General features: G+C 37.8%; 1 protein-coding gene across 3 annotated transcripts in view; it reads left to right on the top strand.

The window, feature by feature from the left end:
• Positions 1-26139, top strand: part of ambra1a (autophagy/beclin-1 regulator 1a) — a 70387-nt gene that overhangs the window by 24579 nt on the left and 19669 nt on the right. For all 3 annotated transcript variants that reach the window (XM_052560742.1, XM_052560744.1, XM_052560743.1), the window contains exons 12-15: positions 1504-1614; positions 12866-13054; positions 14077-14231; positions 25945-26084. In XM_052560742.1, the coding sequence (XP_052416702.1) occupies positions 1504-1614; positions 12866-13054; positions 14077-14231; positions 25945-26084 (595 nt within the window). The remainder of the gene's footprint in view (positions 1-1503; positions 1615-12865; positions 13055-14076; positions 14232-25944; positions 26085-26139) is intronic.

Here is a 26139-nt window from a genome sequence, read left to right as displayed (position 1 = left end):
TTTTCTAACTAACTATTTAGTTTTCATAATAACATGCCATGTTAGCAGTAGAATAACACCAATACCAGATGAGTTTCTTTTTCTGGTTAGGTTTAGTGTAAAGTCCGCAGCATTCCGCTTCCCAAAGGGTCTTTTAAACTGAGAGAAGCTCTCCAGCTCATTAGTCCATGGCTGTTAGAGCAGCTCCTGAAAGCCTGTCTGAATGCCAGCTCGCTGCACCTGGGTGTCTGTGGGCTGTAATGGGCGGACAGCAGAGTGCAGGGGGAAGCTGTGTAATAGATATTTATGTCTGCATTTACGTCTCCTTGAGTCCAGGTCATAACAGGCAAATCTAATCTGTTAGCCAGGCCCAGGATCGACCCTCTACTGGCAAATGGACCTCTAAGTGTACTGTTCGGCCAAAGCCTTCCCTCTTCCCTTCTGTAATTATGGTGACAGGGCTGAGCACTGAAGAGGACAGCCTGACATTTCCTTGTTTACCTCAGAGAAGAGTTATTTTGCAGACAGAGACCTGTATTAAATTCAGTGGCGAGTGTGTTGTCTGATTTGCTAAGTGCCCGGAGTGCAGTATAGTTTATATAACCATTGAAGGTCTCTTCGTAGAACAAGTTATCGCAGATAGAGGAGATTCCTCAGGCAAAACAAAGCTTGTTTTTGTCTAAATTTAGATGCAGAAGAGGATTTGTAGATTTAAGAAATAGTGGAGATATGTAAAACCTTTTCCTTATTTTGTCTGTTACTTTGGTCTGCTCTCATTTAGCCTAGTGTTACCAATCTTAGTAGGGCCCATGCTATTAATTTTTCTGTTTTCTGCTTGAGTGTTCAAGCCTTGGGTTGCACTCAGAGATGCCCTGTAAACCGCAACAAAACCCAGTAGAGCCTCTTTAGTCAAATGCTGTTAGATTTTCCTTGCTCTTGTAATGTGCTGTTTCTGTTGTGGTCAGATGTACACTACCATTTAATAGCGTGTGGTTGGTAAGAGTTATTAATAGTTTGAAAGAAGGGTAGAAAATTTGAGTAAAACAGTAATATTGTAAAAGTTAAAATACCCGTTTTCTATTTCAATACATGTAAAAATGTTATTCCTGTGATGGCAAAGCTACATTTTTAAAAGTCATTACTTCTGTATTCAGTGTCATATAATCTTTCAGAAATCATTATAATATGCTGATATGCTGCTCAAGAAAAATGTCTTCTTATTATTAATATTGAAAGCAGTTATAATATTAACATTATTAAGATTTTTGTAGGAAACTGTGATCCATTTTTAGGATAATTTGAAGAGTAGAAATTTCAAAAGGACAGGATTTATTTGCCATAGAAATATTTTGTAACCTTTACTTTGTGATCAGTTTAATGCATCCTTACTGAAATTTTTTTTTTTGAAAGGCACTGTAGGGAATGTGCATTTTCAGCCTGTTTACGTAGAAATATTGACTGGTTGATGAATTATTTAATTGCTGTACCTGTAACGTGACACTGTTTTCTTTTTCTTTTTTTAAGGTGCTGTAATTGGGGACGGTCAATCTGCAGTGGCCAGCAACATAGCTAACACAACGTATCGTCTCCAGTGGTGGGACTTCACCAAATATGACTTGCCTGAGATCAGTAATGGTGAGTGGTTTCAGGGGTTTATCAAGGCCATTATTGACAAATAGACTGTAATATTATCCATTACAGATGGGGAGAATTAATGTTTTAGTATATTGGGATTCTTTCTTTAATGATTCTGATTAAAGTTCTTAACAGTAAATATTCCACACACACACACACAAAACTCTTTTGAGCAAGAATCTAAACATTCTAAATCATCTGTGACTTCTCATATCATAGTCTAAGAGGACTGGTTTTGTTTATGACTGAGTTTTGAATACGAACAGTAGAACAATCAATACATTTAAAATTAAATGTATGCATTTAATCCGAAGCAATTTACAGTGCATTCAGGCTAACAATTTTTACCTTATCATGTGTTCCCGGGGAATCAAACTCCCAACCGCAATGCTCTACCAATTGAGCTACAGGAACACTAAAATATAGGATTAGGATTGAACCCACCGCTGGTTCCAGTGGTGTTTAGTAGGGGACTTTTTTAAAAAGGCACCAGTTCTTTTTGAGATTTAATATTTGCCATGTGCCCATCCACCCAAACACCAACACAAAATGCTCCAATGCCCCACAGTGTTGAGGAAATTGTAGTGAGGGGAAAGGCTGCACCGTGGTAGAGTAGCTGTGGAGAAAGGTACGAGTGAGCACTCCACTGAGCACAAGAGTGCAGCTGATGGAGGGCAGATGCCATGGACAGGAGAGGAAATTGGTCACATATTAGAGTTATTTTCTTCCCCGCCTCTCTCTTTCTTTCTCTCTCATGATGAGCGTTACTGGAAGCTCTTGGCGATTACCCATGGCTGATTACAAGATTGCAGAGTGATTCTTGTTATCTGGGCTTGATCTCACACCTGGCAGCACTTAGGCACTAACATCTGTTCAGCCAAAGGTTAGCATCCCTCAGGGCATGTACACGCATCCAGATACACACAAGAAAATGAGCAGTGGATTCTGTTTATTGCATTATGAAGGTAAAGAAATCAAAGTCAGCCCTTATAAAATTCAGTTTGGCCTTCACTTATCTCTAGACCCAGATGTGCCCAACCTGCTGAGGATCTGTTGATGGATGAGGATTGAGAGTTTTATTTGTGAGTTCTGTCGAAGACTCAGATCTCCAACAGACATGGCAAAAAACTGACATGAGTTTAGCTGGTGTTAGTGTAAAAAAAAAAAAAAAAAAAACTTTGAAATGAGACAGAACAGTTCAATGAATATCATACATGCAGAAGTATTGTGCATCCCAGTGTCATTTGGGTCTGGTTTTAGAGGACAGACAAGATTTTGTTAGGTTTTTGTTAAAGCTATTCAAACACGCACAATTGTTTTGGAAAATCCCCTTACCCTTCTTGGCTTGCAGAATCCCCAGCTTTGCCCCAAACACCCTGAAAGAAAATCTCTGGCTTCACAACATCCTCCAAAATCTGGTTTGTTGTGGCTTATCGTGTTTATTGTAAAGTACCCCCAAAAAAGATGGATTGAAAGATTGGCTGCTAACTAGGAATTAATTCTAATTGTTTTGTTATAGTACATATCGTTTTTTTTGTGAACAGGCCTTTATGATCATTAAAGCCACAGCTCTGTACTGCAACACTGTATAATAAATGATTCTTGTGCTTTCAACGTAAAACTTTGTTTTTACGTTTTCATAAAAAATCTATAACAGTTGAGTCACAATAAACTTACATTTTTAGCAGAGAGTGCTGAGAAAAGAATTCATTTTTGTTAGATCCACACAGCTTGCAAAGTGAAACAGGAACCTTAACTAAAATGGATCACAGTTTTGAGCTACTGTAAAGAAGAAAGCAAGCAGTTGTTTCATATCAGAGAACATAGCATCAGATTTGCTACAAGTATTACTGAAGTAAATGGGAAATAGCGGGAGGGAGATCTGGACTGTTTCGGCTGAGCAGAACACTGACCCCCTGGACAGAAGTCCTCTTCCCTTGCCAGCAGGCTTCTTCCACTCTACAGAGGCCTGAGTGCATTCTTCTGTCCTCCCACAGTACACATTCTCTCTGGAGCATCAGTGCAGTCTAATTACAAATACAAGAAACCCCTTATAGGCATTAGATGTCAAATAAACTGTGCTATTGATTTTCGGAGCCCATTAGAAGTTCATATATTGTGCTGCAGTCATAGCACTGAGTAATACTTAAACTGCTCATGTTGAATTCGTAGAAGCTCATTGTTCTACATAACACTTGAGATCGAAACATTTCCATTAGACATGCACTTGCAATAGCTTTTAATTAAGCTCCACTGGGCTTTTGTGAACGTTTTTCTTTATGGGGGTCTATATGATTCTTTTCTCCTCTATAATTATTTCAATGCAGTCTGGTTTAATTTAAAGAAAAAGCACTTAATCTTCTTAGAAATTGCTTTAATTATGTGCTCTGGCTTACATATTGCAGAATCAGTTAGATACATTAATTAAGATAACTTTTTTCATCCCCAAATTGTGGAAGGACGTATCCGTTAGAAAGCCAATGCACTTGTTAAAAATAGCTGGTCAGACTTCAGGCTATATAACCATTAGTGTAGATGAGACATGTTACAGATTTTTTGGGCCAGTTCAAAAAAAAAGAAAAAAGAAAAAAAAATAACTATCCTTGGACTAATTTTTGCCTACAGAGGTGAATGAATCTATTGGGCTTATGCAAATCTGAGGCAAAGACATCTGAGCACGATGGGCCTTTAGCTGAGCAAGCTCATTATCAAATGTAAGCTTGAATTCTCTTTACTAACTCCTCTTCCCTCAAAAACCTACTTTCTGGCCAACTCCGTCTAAGAGCAGAAGTATTTACGAGCTAAGATGTTTCCATGCTCTCTGATGCATCTACTTCATGATACTATATGGCTTCAAGAATCTGAAATAAGCAGTGTCTCAAGTACAGAGGAGGGTGGAAGTCCTCTACATCAAAGTTAGCCATTGTTTTAATAGAGCAGAGAACGTGACTCGCTACACTGGAGCTCTGGGGGTGATACAAGCACCAAGGTTGACTTGTTCTGTGTACTTGTTATTAAACTTGCATGTAAAAAGTTTAATAACCAGTAAACAAAACAAGTAAACTGCACTAATTGCCAATATAATATAATGCAAAGTGTAGGGGTTCTACTCTAGCCAAGGTTCCTGGCTCTGTAATCTAACATCTGTTCCAAAGTGTGTAGATGAGTTGTGTGTGTGTCAGTTTACGGGATACCCAAAAAGACATTTCTTTCATCAGCTTTGGTGTCAAATCGTATAAAGATGCCGTTGTAGTGGAGCTGAAACAGTAGTGAAGATGATGATATTTAGATAAAACAGCAACAGTCCAAAGTAGAGAGAACAGCCGGACTCGTGCTTCAGTTTCGTGAGGTCAGGTCTAGGACAAAAGCCATAACCATGTAGCTAATCCTAACAAATATCTGTGTTTAAATATTAACTAGCTAGATTATCACCAAGGTAGCATTGGTTTTACCATTGTTAAGGTTTGTATGCTTTACACTATGCCATTCAAAAGTTGGGGGTAGGTAATGAAACAAATTATTTTTTGCCCCCCAGTGCTGCATATATCTGATCAATCAATCGAACTGTTTATTTTAATATATTTTAAAATGTATTTATTTCTGTGATGGCAAAGCTGAATTTTCAACAGCCATTACTCCACTCTTCAGTGTCACATAGTCCTTCAGAAATCATTCTATACCATTCAATATGCTGATTTTGTGCTCAAGAAACATTTCTTATTATTAGCAATGTTAAAATATAGTTGTGCTGCTTAATATTTTTGTGAAAGCCGTTATATTTTTTTGATTATTTTATATTTGAATAGAAAGTATAAAGATCAGCATTTATTTATTAAATTAAAATCTAAATATTTTGTAACATTAAAAGCATCTTTACTGTGAATTTTAATCAATTTAGTGCTTGTGGTTTAACTCTTGCTGAACTGAAGTATTCATTTCTTACTTAACATACTAACCCTAACAATTTGAATGCTATTATAACTCAAGAGAGTTGCAGAACCAGTTAAGAAGGAAGGTCAACAAGATTTTTCAGGGAAATGATTGTTAGAGAGCGGTTTGGGAATTTTCAGTTACCAACAGAGACTGTGGACAAATCCAGCTCATAAAGCTAGAGAGGAACCATTTACATCATCCTTCCAAAGTCAATAATGTCAGGAATCTGCTGGGATCATAAATCAGTGTAATTGCAACTCAGACTAAATATAAGCCATCAGAGCTGATTTATCATTTTAACACCACCCAGCTCATTAATGTATAATTAGGAGAGGGATAGTTGTCAGATTATTATTTTTAGTTTTTTGAAGCTAGGAACAAGGCCTCAGCAGCAGAAGGTAAACACTGACATGTATGATGCTGCCTCCAGCAGCTCTTCTCTTGTCCTCTGCTCTGTTACAGTTCAGATGAAATCTTTAGCCCTGTGTACATTTTGTTCTATATAAAGACCAAAACAGAGGATCAAAGACAAAACATTTCCAAGCCCTAAGATGTTGCAGTTTCTGAAATCAAAGATGTTTCTGAGTTGCCTTTACTGAAATCACAGAATTGCTAAGGGCTATGTGGACTTTTGCTGGGATAGCAGCACACGCCAGTTTTGTTTTAATTAGGAGAGCTATGAGTCAAATCAAATTAAATGCTCCGCTCTAATTCTTTAACACAAAGCCCTCTCTCGTTAGAGCTTAGCAGGTGTAGCAAGTCATCAGTCTGTGAATAAGATGTGTGATTTTTGTTCCCCTTCCTTCCCCCTCTATTTTAATATTATTTTTATGTGTGTACATGTTCAGTCCCATGCGGTTCTCATAAAAGCAAACTCATTGGGTTTTATTGCAGGATTTTTGTGACACTTAGAAAGTAAAACCCCAAATGAAATTTGAGACTGTCAGAGCAAGGCTGTGATTGTAGTGTTAAAGTGTTTTTGTTTCTCTGTACATTCTCAGAAGCTGAAGGGCTTTCTCAATGGCTGTAAAGCTCCAGCTTCAAGATAATAACAGATACTTTACACACATACCAGACCCATTCATGCAAAAATGCAACAAGAGTCTATGAATATTCATTTTTCTGATAAATGATGAAGAGGATTTTATGTAAAATGCTTCAACAAGTTTAGTATGCCCTCGGCTATAAAGGAAATGAAATCGGCTGCATCTATATTATAGCAAGCGCATGGTGTAAAGCGCTTGCAGCTGCTGCTTCATTAAATTATGGCCTCAATAGCACGTCTACATTTAATGAAAAAAAGAGCACAACCTCTTTATTGTCTCATCTTGTGGTAGCCAACATCAGAAATCTAACACTGGCACCCTGGGAAAACAGCTGTACTCTCCACAATACTGAAGAAAATGGGGAATGCCGGATGGTTGTGTGTAGTGGAAGGAACATTTACACGGAACCTGTTTTTTGTTTTTTTCACACAACTGTGCTACTTGTTTTTCAAAGTAAACATGCTCAGGTTTTGTGTAGTTTGCACAATATTTTGTGTTCAAAACATTTAAAGGTAACTATACTGATATAACTATATTGCTATTCTTTCAGTTGGTCAATCAGAATTGAAAGCTGTAATTTGAAAGTGTGAAACTTGCTAAGTGCCCTAATGAAGACATACCTCCGCGTCTGTGTTAAAACCAGTTTACACCAACAAAAATGTTCTTTTCTCTCTCGCTTTTCCTTCACTATCCATTATATGTTCCACAAGTGTGATTTATGCTTTAAATCTTCAAGACTGTAAACCAAGAACACTTGTTTCAGGCATGTTCACTAGGATTGCAATCTGTTAAGCAACCAACATGTTGTCAATGTTGTTCATATCACCAGACACTGAAGCCCGTGTTACTGCAGGAGGACTGTCCCTATAACATATGTACTGGAAGCCACCTTTGAGTAAAAGTATTTAGTGGTTTTGGGTAAAGTGTTAGAGTAGATGTTTTTTTGGAAGATGTAGTTAGACTACAGTTAATGTATCTCCATTTCTGGTATTTATCTGTATTTATTTTTTCTAATGTTCAGGTGCTGTGATATTAATAGACACTTAAACTGACATCAGGTCTGTGGTTTAGTGCTGTTATATAATGTAGAATATCATTGTAGCAGTGTTTCTTCGCTGTCATCTAAAGGGCTATTTGTATATATATATATATATATATATATATATATGTGTGTGTGTGTGTGTGTGTGTGGAAGCTGGATGCTTGTGCTTTTATGAATGTTGTGTACTCAGTATTTGTCGACCTTGAAACTAGGTTATTCTGGATGTTTGTTTTTTTCCCAGGGATGTGTTAATCCACTGCTTCTTTCAATCTGTTTCTTATCCCTGTCTCTCTTGCTCATTTAGTCTCTCAGTGACAAAAGGCACTCTCTCAGACACATTTCCCTAGCTCCTCTGCAAAGATCATGCCCAGGAAATCTCTGTCACTTCTTGTTTCACTACTGCTATTTTCTGTCAGTTATTTTTCCGCTTGATGACTTTGTACTGTAGTTTCAGATAGAGTGACTTTGCAAATGACAGAGAGTGTAATTGGAGTGAGTAATTCTGGACTAAACCAGTCTGAGTCCATTGGCTGGGTAGCTGGAATGGATCCAGTATAAATTTGCCTGTAAAAGTCTGATTTATTTCAGTTGTCCAGATGCTCTCTGTCCACAGCAGCTGGAGTCCTGGGCGCTTCGTTTATCATTCTGTGTCAGCCACAAACCCAATCTATACCCTAAAGAACATCTTTGCTTCCACAAAAATAAATGATTAAAATACACTTTAGTTTGTACGGCAGTGGTCTGGGCTTCCCTTGGAGTGCCACCGGAATAGCCGTCACTTTAGCCCAGCAAATCCATTACTTAGATCCAGTACAGAGCACTGTCTGCTGAAGCCGTGAGCCACTTATCCATCTTCAGAAGTGTGGGCCGACTCTTACTGTTACACAACCTGCCCTTCTGACCCTCTCCTGCCAAAATACAAATGTTTTCATTTCATTTTGCCTTGATCATAGTGAGGGCCAGGTTCAGTTTTGTGTTTGTGTGTGTTTCACCTTCTTTATCAATCTAAAATTTTAATGCAATTTTGATATTGATGAAAGCATTTATATTGAAGCTGGGAAGGGCAAATTTATTTATTTATTTTATTTTTATAAGTGTCTTTATGAGACTATTTCCTATGCTGTTCTTTCTGCTGTAACAAACAAAATGGCAGATAATATCAATAAATCGATCATTTTTCAAAATGGCAGATAAAACAAAAATCAGTGGTGTAGAAAAACCTTTTGGAGAATATTTGAAAAATAATTTGTTCACAGCAGACAGAAGAGTGATATAGGCAGGGGTGTGCATGCACGACCAAATTAAAAATTGTGTTGAGTAAATAAATTCAGACCGCTCAATTCTTTAAAGCATAAAGCTAAGCTATGCACTGCCGGTTTCAGAGCAAAATGCAAAACTGAAACTTTTTTCATTCTGCAACGTGCTTCACTTGTCAGTGTTAAAACTGGCAGTTCATATGTAACCCTGGACCACAAAACCAGTTTTAACTGTCAATTTTACTAAATTTATATGTATACATCTTCGGAAAGCTGAATAAATAAGCTTTCCATTAACTTATTAGGATCTGACAATATTTGGCCGAGATACAACTATTTGAAAACATTGAATCTGAGGGTGCCAAAAAAAAAGTAAATATTGAGAAAATCATCTTTAAAGTTCTTAGCAATGAATATTACTAATAATTTATATATATATATATATATATATATATATATATATATATATATATATATATATATATATATATATATATATATATATATATATATATATATATATATATATATATATACGGTAGGAAATTTACAAAATATCGTAATGGAACATGATCTTAATATCCTAATGATTTTTGGGATAAAAAAAAAAAAAATTAATTAATTTTGAGCCAGGATTTGAGCCAATTCTGAGTATGGGTCACCATACTTGGCTGGATATATTTTTTTTTCACTCTGTTTACACTGACGGAGCGCTTCAGAGTTTCACTCTCCATCAAGCGATCTGTACTTTTTCAGTTCATTTCACTGGACACACAGTACACTTGTTTTCGATGCTCTGCAAACTCTGTGTGAAGGCGCAGTACTTGACGTCGCTTTTTTGATCGTGCTGTTTCACATGCATAGAGAGCAAGTGGATCACTGCACTACATATAAACTATATTCTTTGGTGTATTCTCCTGTCAAAATAATGGAGTTCATTTGGAATTGTTCAGCTTTTTAGAACAAGCTGAAGATTTCTCCAGTAGTGGGCAGAGCTAATGCACAAATGGCAATTTCATTGGCTGGCGCTGCTCTATTACTGTGCCTGTTTTGATTTCAGCAGATCAGCTCAACCGAACACAGACAACGTGATTAATATTCATGAACCCAGCAGCTCATTAATCTGTAGTGCATTGTATATTGTTAGTATGGTAGTAGAATTTGTATTATCTTTTAATAAAAATTAATTAAATAATTAAATAATTAATATTATCTATTACTATTTTTATTTGTATTTTTTACAGAAACCGTGAAGGACTAACAATATCTTAAGAATCACCATCAGTTAAAATAACAAATATGCATTCTTACATGGTTAAGTTTTAGTTCTAATCAATAAAGTTATATCATTAAATTGTGCTTAATTATCATCATCATTATCATATCATAATTGTGCTTAATTGTCCTTAATAATACCATTATATAATGCTTGATTGACTAAGAAGCTAAGATTTAAGAAACTGTGCTATTTTACAGAGATAAGCTGATTGTAATGTGTGTGTCTGTGTGTGTGAAATAATTCTGGCGAGTAAACTAAAAAATGTACTAGCCAATGGAGATTATATTGCGAAGGTGTGCGTAGAGGGTTGTTAAGGTCCAGGGTCACATATAATTATTTGCCTACAACCCACCAAAATAAGAGCTAGCTAATTTTAGGTTTGAAAATGCTGAAAATTCATATATATAAAAGAAAATAAGAATATTCAAATGTAAATATTAGCATTGTATTTTTAAATGTTCTATAAAATAATTGTATTTTTATTTAATACTCACATTTTATATTAAAATATAATAGTATTAACACACTTTATTTATTAATTTATGTATTATTTTATATTTATAAAAAAAAGTGCAACGATACTGTTATTGCCATTATTAATTATCTTATCTTATATTTTTATTTATTTATTGATCATTATTGTGCAGTGTAAGCAACAAACCAAATCTCCAGGTGCTCTCATGAGAACTAGACTGAAATGACTTATGTGCACCTCTGAATATAGGTAAGAGACAGGGGGCATTTTCAAAAATTCAGGTGATTATTATTTTATTTGATTGATTTCTGTGTGATACACACTTGATCATGGAATGCAAATACCACATTCAAAACTGCAGGTGGTGACTTTTCATCATCACTCATTTGTTTGTTTGATCAAAAGCCAGTTTCCCTCTTCCTCTCTCCCAGCTCCTGTTGGCCTGCAGTGAATGAGTGGGCATGAGTGACTGTGGGTGGATGGACGTGTGAGAGTGAAATGCAGGTCTTGCTGGGCAGCAGCCTCATCACTTTCACTAAATTACTGTCCTGTTTAATTAACACACTCCTGCTTAAATCTCCCCTCCTGTTCTCTCAGACTCTCTTGACCTTACTCTGTGAACACATGCACACAGATACACAAACACACACTGGGTGATTAAAAAAATCCATCTTTCTAAATGTGCATAATGACTTTCAGTCACCTGCCAAACTCACCTGCTCTTGTTTAGCTTGTGCCCTCACACTTTTTCCAGTGCCATCCACACGCACACTCGCTCTCCAGCGAAATGACAAATACTTCAATCACACGCACACATTCAAAATCACAAATAGCCCTAATTACACCTCCCACACACACACACCTGATGCTTTATTCAGAGACCTCTGTGCAATGACACACGTTGATGCACGAGGCCAGAGCAGCACGTTATTGTTCCGTTAATGGTTTGAATAAGTCGCTTCATCTAAAGTTGTTTTAAATCAGCTGTCTCAGCTTAATCACATTTGTGTTGTAATATCCCTGTTGTTTATACAGTTTTTGTTTCCTGAATATTACTACCATTCTGTGTGTTGAGAGATGGCTTCATCAGGATGCAAATTGCCATGGAAACAGTAAAGGATTATGCATTTTGTATTACAGAAAATGAAAACAGGAATCAAAATTTATTTTGGAGTTGACATGTGGTTTCCAAAGCCGAAACATTATAATTTTCTCTCTGCATCCTCCTTGGCAGAAAGGTAGTACTAGATGTGATTTATATATAAATATATATATGTGTGTGTGTGTGTGTGTGTGTGTGAGAGAGAGAGGTTTATGTGCTCTCTCTCTCTCTCTCTCTCTCTCTCTCTCTTATTCATTAGTGTGGGCTGAACAGATGTGGCATTCTGTTAGTCACTTTTATTGCGGCTCAACTTATGGCAATTCTGCAGCTTTTGCTAATTTAGCAAGAAGATTGTAACACAGAGTACTGCTCGTGTGCAAACAGAGATTTGGATGCAAAATATAAATCTGGCAGTTGCAAAGGCTGACAATGCAATCAGTTTTTGGCCAATTTTACGAGCATGCTAGTTTAATGTCCTTGCTCTAAAGAGTGGAGTTTAATGTTTAGTTTAAATACAGCAGGTATGCTTTGCAATATTTGACATTTAAAGCTCCTTTTTCACTCCATTTTTCACTACTCCAAAACAAAATGTATGTGTTGGTTTGGACCAGATATGTGAATGTTTTGCATTCATAATAGTATTGGTATGTAAATGTAAAATTTTAATATCAGTCCAGTGTGTGAAAGTGGCCATTATATTTTATCTAATACATTATGTTCAAATTATCATGTGATTGCACATTACTTCTCGTTGGCTCACCTATTCTTAAACACAAATAGATGAACTGTTTATTCACAGTATGTAGACTTTTCTTTTTTTAAATCTACCATTTAGCTTTTATAGAAAGATCAGAAAGGTTGTTTTATTTTTTTAGCTGTACGTATTTTTGAATATTTTCAAAGCCGTTTTAATCTGTATATGATGTTTGGTGTTATTTGAAGCATGTAATGTAATCAGTCTGGAAAAAATGTAGATTAATACGGTATCTAATATTGACCGATATACATTGCCTTCAAAATCCAAATAATCATTGGTTATCATTATCAGGCGCAGTTTCCATATTTAATTTAATTTAATTTAATTCAATTTAGACTTTTGTGTCTGATTTCTTTTTTAGCATCGGTGAATGTGTTGGTGCCCAACTGTAAGATCTACAATGATGCGAGCTGTGACATCTCAGCAGACGGGCAGCTGCTGGCTGTGTTCATTCCCAGCAGTCAAAGGGGTTTTCCTGATGAGGGCATCTTGGCTGTGTACTCCCTGGCCCCACACAACCTGGGAGAGATGCTCTACTCCAAGAGATTTGGTGAGTGACCCTGAGACATGAACCGCTCGACCTCATGAGAGCTGCTAGTTTGTAAAAACAAGACTCTCCAGTCCCCAGTGCTGACAAGGGTTTAAGACACTGATTGAGCCATCAGAGCTGAAATTATTTTAAACTTGCGCTTAATTCAATGGAATGCAAAGGGACACGGCTGTTTGCATTGTGCTCTCACTTTCCCTCTAATTGGCTGAACAGACAGCAGTGATGGAGCTATTTTAGAGGCAACTTTAATTAGATAGTCCCCATTTAAAAGCCAAATGAAGGCAGGGCTGGGACCAGGCTGCTAATGGAAACCAATGATGAGGAAGTATGAGTCCTGTTTGTTTTAGATTAAAGTGATTTGAAACGCTGTTCTCTCTCTCTCCCTCTCTCTCTCTCTATGTGGGTTGGTCATCACCATTGGCTGTACAGGCCTCAAGGAACTATCATTCATCCTATCCAGTAACAGTGGATTAATGAGCGCAATCAACCAGGGTCCTCAATACTAAATCGTTCATTTCCATTTGCTGATCACATCACTAGCACTCTTTGGCTCATGCACACGCCAAGTGAGGCTGATTTCTAAAGTTAAATGGCTATGAAATTCAATTAGGTTTTAGGATGAAAAATTATATTAGCTATAATTACAGTCTGAGTAGGTCTAGGTGTGAACTTTTCTAATTTCACGCTTGACAGATTGGTCTGAATGCTCTGGTTATAACATTTACAGCAATTAATAATGTACAAAATTAAAATTTTTGTATTAATAGGGGTCAAAATACATTTCCTGGATTTTCTAAATTTTAATTCAGTTTTTTTCACAATAGGCTTACTGCCATGCTTTGACCGTTTATGAAGTTACTGCTTAGCTAGCTCATTCAGTGCATTGCTTTATTATATTATCACGCTAGTCCTGTGTCCTAGTCTTGTTGAAATTATTGTTTCAAACAATTGTGGTGATTTACTAATGGCTTGGCTCAGCCTGTAGTTTTTTTAGTCAATGTTTCCATGCGCATTTGTCCCAGGTCCAAACGCCATCTCTGTCAGTTTGTCTCCGATGGGTCGTTACGTGATGGTGGGTCTGGCGTCTCGCCGCATCCTGCTGCATCAGGTCACCGATCACATGGTGGCACAGGTCTTCAGACTGCAGCAGCCCCACGGAGGAGAGACGTCCATGAGGGTATGTCACCGCTGACCTCACATCTTCTTTAGAGACTGTCACCATGATAAATATAAAATACATGGTGACCATGTCTTATGACAAAAGAAAGCACTATTTGTTTCTAGAAATCTAAACCACCATACCTCCTTAAAATTAAATGATGACTGTAAAATTTAAATGTATCTTACAATTAAAAAAAAAAAATTAGATGGCCTTCTTATATAGGATGTTAGTTATTGAGTGTAATAAATTGATCAAGGTCAACAAATAAAAATCAGCTGCTGCCAATAGCCTCGTGGGCAAATCACTGATGTATAGCACTGTCCGAACTTCACTTCCCGTCTCATTACTGTCTTGTCATAATAAAGGCAAAAACGGCAAACATAAATCTTAAAAATAAATTCATTAAATAGACACTTTTAAATAATAAAAATAGTCAACAAATAATAAAAAAGCTTTCTAACAACAGGACTTCCATCTAAATATTTATAACATAAAAGTACTGTATTTTTCCAAATGAAATCTCTAATATTCCATTTAAATGTTTTCCAAATCACTCTCAAAGTGAAGACTCCAGACGGGCCACAAAACCCATTTAATTCACTTTGTTTTTCTCTATTTTAGTAAATTGAGTCATTCCTTTCATCATGTTTGATTATTGTGATGTTTAGTTATTACTGGTGGTCTGCCCTATGTAGATCAGCTTGTGCTCTCTACAGCAGAGGGGGGAGCCTGGGCTTTAGAAAAGCCTTTGAGTAGGAACCTGACCTAGATACGCTCTCTGAGAAATAGAGAGGGAGAGAGAAGTGGGAAAACTGTGTGTTTGTGTGGAGCGAAGGCCATAAATGGAAATATCTACATGGTTGACTTTTGTTTTTGTAAGCTGTGTTCATGGCAGGATTCTGAACGTGGATTAATTTGAGAGCGATGGCGCAAGAGAGCTTCATTTTTATCCTTGCTCAGTCTCTAAGCATGCAACACCAAATCTCTCTTCACAGAGGTTAGAATGACGATTGTTCATGTTTTCATGGGTCTTTGTGGTTATTTCATCAGTGCTCCCCACTCAAGTCTCTGTGTGTTTCTTTCTGAGCCTAATTTGTATTAAAAATATACAGCTTCCTTTTAATTAGACTGCTCACCAGTAGTAGTAGTAGTTCACCAGTGTAGTTCTTACAATAATGTCTTAATCAGAAACTGTGATGGTCTTAAAGGAGGTTAGTACCATCGTTACTGCTGCTGGAGCTGTATTTAAAATATAATCCATTCATGAATTAAGTCTCTCTTAATGGCACTCTCAAGCACTCTTTCTCAGCTCTAATGGGTATTGTACATCACTACCAGAGGACAATGCTGCACTGTTATGTCCTGTATGAGATAATGATGAGTCTTTGAGCTTTACAGGTCTGCCTCCCAACTGTCAGCCTTTCACATATCTCTGTGTGACATATTTTTAACTGCTTTCATTTAACTTTTCTCTGCATTCTATGTGAGACTGAGATAAAAGTTTCTTGAACAACTAATGAACCGCTTAAACATCATTGTAGGAACTGCAAAAACTAACAGTAGCCGCTCGCATCAAATTCAAGATACTGATGTTTGCCTACAAGACAACCACTGGCACGGCACCAACATACATAAACTCACTGGTTAAATCTTATGTGCCCTCCAGAAGTTTGCACTCTGCAAGTGAACGATGCATTGTGGTGCCATCCCAAAGAAGTTCAAAATCACTCTCACTGACCTTTTCATGGACTGTGTCCAGCTGGTGGAATGACCTCCCAATCTCAATTCGTACAGCTGAGTCTTTACTCATTTTCAAAAAACATCTAAAGACTCATCTTTTTCGCCAGCACTTAACCAACTAATACTAGCACTTTTCCTTTTCTTGTCTTTCATATAAAAAATAAAAAAAACACCCTGGCTATGCGTTCAGTACTAGACTAACTGTTGTTGTTCTCTTGTTGACCTGACTCCTTCTATTGTTCTCATTTGTAAGTCTCTTTGGATAAAAGCATCTGCTAAAATGATTAAAATGAATAAATGTAAAAACCAGAACCATTTGGACTGTTAGATTAATTTAAGAGCTCAGGTTTTCTATGTGCTATTGTTGCTAAAAGATTTTTTTAGGAACTTCATTTACAATGCTTCCAAAAATGATAAAATGTCACAGTTTGTGTTAAATAGCCTAAATGAACTTGTGTTAACAATATAATTAGAACTAACAATATAATTAAATATTTTTTATATGAACAATTCCTGTATAAAATGGGACAGCAACCTTTATATCAAACATTTTCAAATCGTCCACAGCTGAGCGATGCGGAGGCTGATCTGCTCCAGAGCGTGTGAAGTGAATGCGATGAACGAAGTCATTTTCAGATGAAAACATTTAACTTTTTATAGACCGTAGTATCAGTAAGATCTGACGGTATCGGTTCTGCTTTCGGTACTGGAGGGAAAAAATTTATGTACTATGTATTTTTCCTTAAAGGGGGGGTGAAATGCTATTTCATGCATACTGAGTTTTTTACACTGTTAAAGAGTTGGATTCCCATGCTAAACATGGACAAAGTTTCAAAAATTAAGTTGTACGTTTGAAGGAGTATTTCTGTTCCAAAAATACTCCTTCCGGTTTGTCACAAGTTTTGGAAAGTTTTTTTCGAGTATGGCTCTGTGTGACGTTAGATGGAGCGGAATTTCCTTATATGGGTGCTAAGGGCGCGTTTGCCGGAAGAGCGCGCGTTCCCGTATAGCAGAGCACTGAGAGCACAACAGGCATTCGCTGATCAGAGCGAGAACGTCACGAAATGTCACAAAAGAAGTGTGTTTTTGGTTGCCAGGGCAAGACAACCCTGCACAGATTACCAAAAGAGAAACAGCATTAAGGGACCAGTGGATGGAGTTTATTTTTACAGAGCATCAACGGAGTTGTGCAAGTGTTTGTGTTTGTTCCCTGCATTTCGAAGATGATTGTTTTACAAACAAGGCCCAGGTTGACGCTGGATTTGCACATCGTTTATTTCTTAAGGATAATGCAATCCCAACGAAAAAGGGTCACGATCGTGTGTTGGAACCGCAGGCGGTGAGTAAAACTGCTTCAAATATCTCTGTGTTGTTAACTTAGCTATCGGCGTGTAAGCACATCAAGTAAACAACATGCGATGTTGTCATCAAACTGCACGAGTAAAACTGCTTCAAATATCTCTGTGTTGTTAACTTAGCTATCAGCGCGTAAGCACATCAAGTAAACAACATGCGATGTTGTTATCAAACTGCACTTTCCACATGTACAGCTTAAAAAAAAAAAAAAAAAAAAGACGACAAAGTGGAACTTAGTCATTTTCCAAAACCGCTAAGCAAATATATACAGTTTCAGTACATACCACATAGAGAAGCCTTTGCTGATGCTGCTCTTGTTAAATTTCAGCCTCTGGATCTGTGTCACAGCTTCCAGACTCGCTCAACACAAAATCCTACTCGCGCTCGTGATACTTACTGTGCGTTCACACCGCCGGCGTCGACAGCGTCAAAAAGCGCTCTTGCCGCTCTGCTCACGACGCTGCAGAAAGATTCGTGAGCGCTTAGACGCTCTGACGTAGATCGAATGCTTATTTTGTATTTAAAGTGGCCGCAAAGCAAACAAGCTTGTTGATCTCGTGCAGACTAACCACAAGGAGGGTAACGTTATAAGTTAACCTCATTACATATTGTTGTGGACGAAATATTAAGATCCTTTACTTAAAATTAACAAATCTCAGACACCTTGGTCAACGTATCACTTTTAATTTATTTTTTATGTCCCTGTACACAAACAGGGACACCTCATAGATTATTGCAAACTTGAAACAGCAATAATCAACCTGTCCTCCATTGTGCTTGGGAACTAATGGTCGGAGCTGCGTTCTCTGGAATCCTCTCAAGCGGTGGACTTCTACGTTCCGATTGGTTGCTGCCCAACCGCGTCATAGCTCATTACCATAAAGTTGCCTTGATTTCAACTCTCCTCGACGCTCTCAACGGCCAAGTCGCGCCGCGCTGCTCCTCGTCGCTGCTCGATGCCGGCTTACATTGAAAATGAATGACTTCCGGCCGCTTTGACGCTCTCAACGCCGGCGGTGTGAACGCACAGTTAGGCTCCGCCCACACATCATGCCTCTAGGCGCTCGTGTTTTTCCGGGAAAAATCGGTACAGACTATCTTTCTCTTATGAATATAATAAAACTAAAGACTTTTTGGAGTTATGAAGGATGCAGTACTACTCTATAGGTACTCAAGATTAACAGGATATTGAGTGAAAACGAGCATTTCACCCCCCCCTTTAATAATGTTATCGTGCACATTTTATCTCACCAAACATTTCTAATGTGCAATCATATTAAGACGTTTGTCTGTGAGATCTGCGAGATCTCTCATGCGCGCCGTGGAGGCTGTCTGTCAGTCACACACACACACACACAAGAACGAGCGCAGCGCACGCACAGACATAACAGTATGAAAACTTGCGCTTAATAATAAAGAGTGATGATGGCGAAGAGATTTGCTTTTATAATGTTATCGTGCACATTTTTATCTTACCAAACATTTCTAATTTGCAATATTAAGACGTTTGTCTGTGAGATCTGCGAGATCTCTCATGCGCACCACGGAGGCTGTCTGTCAGTCACACACACACACACACAACAAGTACAAGCGTGGCGCACACACAAATGCATAAGGGGCCATTCACATATCACGTCTTTTGCACGCTCAAGTTCGCAAATACAAATTTCCGCGTCTTCATGGAGAGAGCAGGTCATGGTTGCTTAGCAACGGCAGACTCCTCAGGAGCAAAAGTGCCGAAGGCTTTGGGGAAAAAAAATCAGAAAGCGGTGTGCCTAGGGTTTTCCATGCGTTTTTAGACGCAATATGTGAATGGCCCCTTACAGTACGAAAACTCCCGCATAATACAAAAAGTGGCGATTGGGAGACAGAAAAACTTTCAAAAGTATGGTTATACTTCACTAGAGTTGATGCAGACAACGCTGGTTGTCATAAGTGCTACAACATTTTTGCATGTAAGGGCGGAAACACAAGCAATCTGTCAAAGCATCTTTCAAAAGTGCATTATGTGCAGACAGAGAAAGTTTTCGACTACCTAACACAACACAAAGTAACACAACACAAAGTACCGATAAGAATACCGTTAAAGTACCTGACCGTTAAGGAGTATTGGTAGGAGTAGTAATACCTAGGGCTGGGCGATATATAAAAAAAAAATGATATCTCGATATTGTCAAAATCTTTACGATATTCAATATATATCTCGATATGTTTGCATTTACATTTAAATAATAAAAAAACCTGATTTTCTTTTTCCCATTAAAAAAACAAAAACATTTTTTAGATTAAACTGCTAATTTAAGCAGTTAAAAAAATCTAGACCAAGAGATCACTTTTAATTTAATTTTAATTTAATTTTTATTAAGAGAAGCTCTGTGGCATGAAACTATGTTCCTATGTACATTAAAAACCCTCTTAGATGAGGAGCTTGTTGCTGAAGCACATAGCTATTTCTTATACATAAATATATATAAATTAATACCAAAGACTTTTGCATTCTCTCTGTCAATATTATGGAAACTGGTAAACATATCAGTGAAATTCCCCAATAGTAATTCCAAATGGCCATGTTTCTCAATTCAAACATCAGCGGTCGAGTAAGTGCATTTATTTTGCGATCACAAATGCAAACAATACAGTTGAGATCTCACGACAGAACACAGACCGGCTGAACGACGCTTTCATTAGACCGCTCAATTCCACCTTGTTATTAGTGTTTTCAGATTATCGTCAGCGGCTATTCCGCAATTAGCAGTGAGCACGTGCGCATGGTTGCCAGATTGCTTAAAATAAGCAAACACCGGGCAGAAAATTTATTCTTGTAACAGTGGAGCTCTGATTCGGAGATTTAAACTCTTGTTATCTGGCAACCGCTATCATTAAGCTCTCGTAGTAGAGGGGCATAGAGCAGTCAGCAGTTACAGGTTCCTTTTTTGGACATTCGGCGCGTTCTTTTGGGAAAGTATGCTTGAATTTGAAATATTCGAAATTCCCGATATATTCAAATTTTACATCGTCGTCAAAATTATTCCGATACTATTGCTAATATTCGATATATCGCCCAGCCCTAGTAATACCGTTAAAACCTTAATGATACCCATCCCTAATTTTAACACGTGACTGAATTACAGTTAATGCCACAGCACCCCAGCGCCAGTACACGCGGTGGTAATGCCCATTTAGGCTGTCCACCTACTGTATTAACCACTTTATACATTTGCAACATCTTTACAGGGTGGCTGATTTCAACTATAGCCATTGCAACAGCAGGTTTGGTGCATTTCATTGTCTGTGTTTTCAGCTTTTATGACTATTTGTTTATAGAGAAGTTTCTCACTCCAGGTATGTTTATTTATTAGTTTCTGTCATTTTCCATTCTATAAATATGTTCTGTTTCCCCTCATGTCTTTATTTACATTTATATTTACTTTTAATCATTTAGCAGACGCTTTTATCCAAAGTGACTTTCAAATGAGGAGAACAATAGAAGCAATCAGACGAGCCAGAGAGCAACAGTTTACAAGTGCTGTGACAAGTCTCAGTCTAGCACAGTACATATAGTTAGGTTTTTGAATAGAACAGGTAAGTGCTAGTATTAGTTCATTAGGTTTTGGGAAAAGAGATGTCTTTAGATGTTTTTTTTTTTTTAATTCAAAGATAAACTGAGATAAGTAGGTCATTCCACCAGCTGAGCACAATCCAAGAAAAGGTCTGTGACCGTTTTTTTTGTGCCTTTTTGGGATGGTACCAATAGGCGTCGTTCACTTGCAGAACCCAAGCTTCTGGAGGGTGCATAAGTTGGAACTAGCGAGTTTAGGTATATTGGTGCAGTGCCAGTTGTTGTCTTGGATGCACACATCAGTACCTTGAATTTGATGCAAACAGCTACTGGTAGCCAGTGTAAACTGATGAACAAGGGTGTAATGGGAGCTTTTTTTTGTTTGTTAAAAAACACTCTCGCTGCTGCATTCTGGATCAGTTGTAGAGGCTTGATAGTACATACAGGAAGGCCCACCAAGAGAGCATTACAATAGCCCAGCCCAGAGAGAACAAGAGTACTGATAGGAAGAGTCTAATCTTCCTAATGTTGTATAAGGCAAATCTGCAGAACCGGGCCATTGTTGCAATATGGTGTGTCAATCTTAACTGATCATCATTCACAACTCCAAGGTTCCTGGCTGTCCTGAAAGGAGTTATGGTTAACGAATCCAGCTCTATAGATAAGTTGGGATGAAGTGCTGGGTTGGCTCAGACCACAAGCAGTTCTCTCTTAGCAAGGTTGAGTTGAAGGTGATGGTCCTTCATAGGCATGGGACGGTATAAGATTTTGACGGTAGGATAAACTTCAGCAAAAATATCACTGTTTCATGGTATCACGACATTGTTGTAACAGCTCTGAAATGTGTTATTGTGTGTGTGTTTTCAGCTGGACACAATACATTTTGTTGTTGAGCAACATACAGAATATTAAAAACAGTAAAATTTGTTTATTTTTTCTTTGATTTGTTTCCTAAAAAGAATTTTAAACCTAAACTTAACCTAAATCTGTAATTACAGTTATTTAATTTTAGTTATATAATTAATCTACATATCATTTATATAATTTCATATCATTTAGTTATATAATATTCATACACATAATTTGATTTAATAATAAACCTATTTTAAGCAAAAACAGAATGTTCTGACAAGCTTGAAATTATAACATTCCTGAACGAAACAAATGAATGAAATGCATATTCACTCTCTGACAGCAGGAGGCGCTTCTGAAACAGCAGATACAGACCAGATACAGCGCTTCCATTAGTTACAGCTGTAAACAAACACTGCTTTAATATGAACTATACAGAGACGAGATAAAAGGAAATTACCACGTAAACTTTTCAGAAGACAGTAAGCTCCCCTCAGAAACACATTCTTATAACCCCCAAATCTATATCGAGGATTTACTTCCAATAGTTTGTGCATCATGAACAGTGAGTGATCTGCATGCTACAGTATTTTGAAATATGAATGATTTTGAAACCGTGACATTTTTAAATAGCGGTATACCTTGACACCGGTAATCGGTGTGGACAGGAGGATCTGGTGGTTAACTGTGTCAAAAGCAGCAGACAGATCCAGCAAGATGAGTGCTGAGGATTTGGAAGCTGCTCTTGCCAGTCGCAGGGCTTCAGTGACCGAGAGCAGGGCAGTCTCAGTTGAGTGGCCGCATTTGAAGCCAGACTGATTTTTGTCCATGAGGTTGTTCTGTGCAAGGATCATAGAGAGTTGGTTGAACACAACTTGGTCATTTGTATGTGAGTGGGGTTAGGATCAAGTGGACAGGTAGTAGGATGATTGGAAAGGATAAGTTTGGAAACGTCCATCTCTGAGAGTGGAGAAAAGGAGGAGAGAGAGTGTGTATTTGTTGTAATGAGTTTATCATCGTGAAGGAGGACAGAGGAGAGAAAGTTTTGTAAAGTGTGTCAGAACTGTCGTTCATTTTTTGTGGTAGTATGTCATTTTAGCAGTGGAGAAATTTGCAGAGAAGGAAGAGAGGAGTAAGGAGCACACACTAAGTTTGAGTTTTTTTTTTTATTTGTGCCATTTCCTCTCTGCAGCCCTGAGTCTAGAGTACTGTTCACAGAGCACTTCACACAGCCAGGGCAGGGCAGAGGGGCTAGTACATGCTGGTCTGCCAAAAGTTGTTTAAGCAAGATATTAGAGTGGAGCAGAGAGTGCCAGTAGCACTGTTTGTGTCCAGTGCTGAAAACTGAGAGGGTGAAGGAAGTGAGGATGAAACCGTAGAGGATAGGCAAGAGGGAGAGAGTGAGTGTACAGTAGGTTATGCTGAAAGGTGACCTGCAGAGGAGTGTGTGCTATGTCAGGAGTTAGTATGAGGATAGAAGTGATGAGGAAGTGGTCTAAGGCAGTGGTTCTCAACCACATTCCTGGAGGACCCCCATCACTGCACTTTTTACATGTCTCCTTAATCAAACACACCTGATTCAGGTCACCTGGTCATTAGTAGAGATTCACAGACTTGAAATGGATGTGTCAGACAAAGGAGACATGCAAAATGTGCAGTCATGGAGGGTCCTTTAGTTACACACAATGGAGTAACAGCGGTGTTATCAGTGGAGCAATAGCATGTGTAGATGAGGTCCAGTTGGTTATCTGATTTGTGAGTAGCTGTAGTAGACACTTGCTTGAGATCAAATGAGGTGAGCAGAGTGTGGAAGTCAGCAGCCTGGGGTTTATCTAGGTGGATGTTGAAGTCACCGAGCAGTACCAGAGGTTTGATAGCAGCCAATCCAACTCCTCCAAGAAGTTTCCCAATTGACCTCGGGGATGATAAACAACTACAAATTGGATTTTAAGAGTGTGGGTAATAGTAATTGCATGTGATTCAAATGAACTGTTGCCTGTAATAGATGGTAGAAGATCGAATTTCCATTCATTTGAGATAAGTAGACCGGTACCTCCAATCCATCCAATTTTGCAAAGAGTGTGGTAAAAAGTGAAATTAGTGGAGAGGGCTGCAGGACTGGCAGTGTCCTCGGGTTTGATCCAAGTCTCAGTTAGGGCCATGAGGTTGAGAACTGAATGAGTAGCAATAGAACAAATGAATTCTGCTTTGTTTACAGCAGACCAAAATGGAATAGAGAGTGAAGTAGTAGAGGACATAGTGATAGGGTGTCTTTCTGAGTGTTAGAAGTAATAGTAGAGATTTGAAAGCCCATAGCGAGTACAATTGCCTAAACAAGTATATGAGAAGCAGCTGTATAAAAAGTAAAGAAAGGCAGAAAGCAATTCTCAAGTGCCTTATCTGTGTCTTTGCTCGGTGTTGCACAGGTAGAGTCCATGGTCTTTACACTCGTAGGTCTTCACTCGAGGAGGCTTCACATAAGGACTAACCAATTTTATACTCGCCTAAATACTCGTTATTGAAGTCTACTTAGCAAACCAACACTGGAAACTTGTGTGATACACACAAGAACAAATGTGACTAGAGCACGGTAAACACAGTAATCAAAACAATGTTTCCTTGCAGTGACAACCATGCCAAAACATGTACAGACTGCTGTCCTCTTCTGTTTCTCAAAAGATTTCTTTTTCTATTTATTAGGATATATCTGTCTGTTTATTTATTTGAAGTGATATTTTCTTGTATGGTAGATAATGGATACATTTAATAATTCAGCACTGTTAATGTGTCTGCTTATTAGCAGGATTTATTATACAGCGGAGAGTGGAAAGAAAATGAACAAAGGTTAGCCTAAGGCTCTATCTCCAGCTTTGCTGTGAAGAACTTTTTCTACATATTCATTTTTAATGTAATAGTCATTTTCATTCTCAAGCTGTTTTAAAGTACTTGTCATGCCACTTACCTGCCTTACCTGCCATTGTCTAATAGTGCTGATGCACTGTAGTTTCACATTAGGATGCTTTAGATGGGCAACTGACAAAAAATGTCTGTTTTATGAGCAATATAATAATTAGGAACTAAAAGAATTTTACAGTTGATTTCAAAAAGTTTTTATTCTGCAAAATGTATATTAAATTAATCAAAAGTGACAGTAGACATTTGTAATGTTACAAAAGATTTGTCTCAAAGGAATAATGTTCTTTTGAATTGTATATTCATCAAAGAATCCTGAACAAAATGTATAATAGTTTTAATAATACGATTTTCAGTTTTTCTAATAATAAATGTATTTTGAGCAGAAATCAGCATATTGGAATGATATCTGAAGGATCATCCAGCTGATAATCCTGCTTTGCCATCACAGAAATAAGTTATATATAGGTTATTTTAAATAGAAATACTATTTGACAGTAACTGTATTTAGAATTTTGAATTAAATGAAGGCAGACTTGGTGAATATAAAAAAACTTTTAGATTTGGATTAGATTTGAGTAAAATTTGTGTTAATAATGTATAACTGATTTGAATGTTGTTGAAAATGAACTATATTTCCTTTTAGGAACTCATTGTAATTAAGCTTTGCTGTATACTGTACATCAACACTACTCGTATAACACACTCTGACGTGCTTTATATGTTTAAGATAAATAAATCATCACTGCTGAGCCCCACAACATCCCTTCAATCTACTGGGTCCAGATGCACAAACACACAGCGTTCGTTCAGGTGGTGTCTTGCAGACATGTGCAGCCCTCTCTTACACACTCTCTTCTCTTAAAGAGACTGTTTGAACCGACAGCCTTTGTGGCTTTATCCTTGTCCTGAATTTCCTGTGTCTAGAGTAAAGAGAGAGAGAAAGTTTGTCTGTTGCTCACTCATCTGCGGATGAATGAGACCGCTTTCTCTCTCCCTGGCATACATGAGCTTGTCCTATTTTTGTCCTTTTTTTCTAGAGCCAGTGGGGTGTAAGTGGTATGCCAAGGCTGACAGACAGGGACGGGGGAATGGATTGGAAAGAAAGAGAAAGAGTACTTTGGAGAAAGAGATTTGACTTTTCACAGTTTAGCCTCTTCTCAGTTATAGCAGTGATGTCATATCTGACAGAGACTGCAGTCTACAGCGGAGAGGATGATGGGAGGTGCTGGCGACTGATAGAAGGAAGGAAACTACTGAGAGGACTGTGGGCCAGTTTAAACAGGTGTGTTCTTGTTTATTTTTCAGAGGGTGTTTGATGTGGTGTATCCAATGGCCCCAGACCAGAGGAGACACATCAGTATAAATTCTGCACGTTGGCTGCCAGAACCGGGGCTTGGGCTTGCTTATGGAACCAACAAAGGAGATCTGGTCATCTGCAGACCTGTGTGAGTCTCCCGGGTCATAAATCACCTTTTCTGTCCTTTTTTGTTGCATTAAAGA

Source organism: Carassius gibelio, chromosome B7 (assembly GCF_023724105.1).
Source record: "Carassius gibelio isolate Cgi1373 ecotype wild population from Czech Republic chromosome B7, carGib1.2-hapl.c, whole genome shotgun sequence".
In the NCBI taxonomy this organism is placed as follows: Eukaryota; Metazoa; Chordata; class Actinopteri; order Cypriniformes; family Cyprinidae; genus Carassius; species Carassius gibelio.
This window is presented reverse-complemented; position numbering and strand designations above follow the sequence as displayed.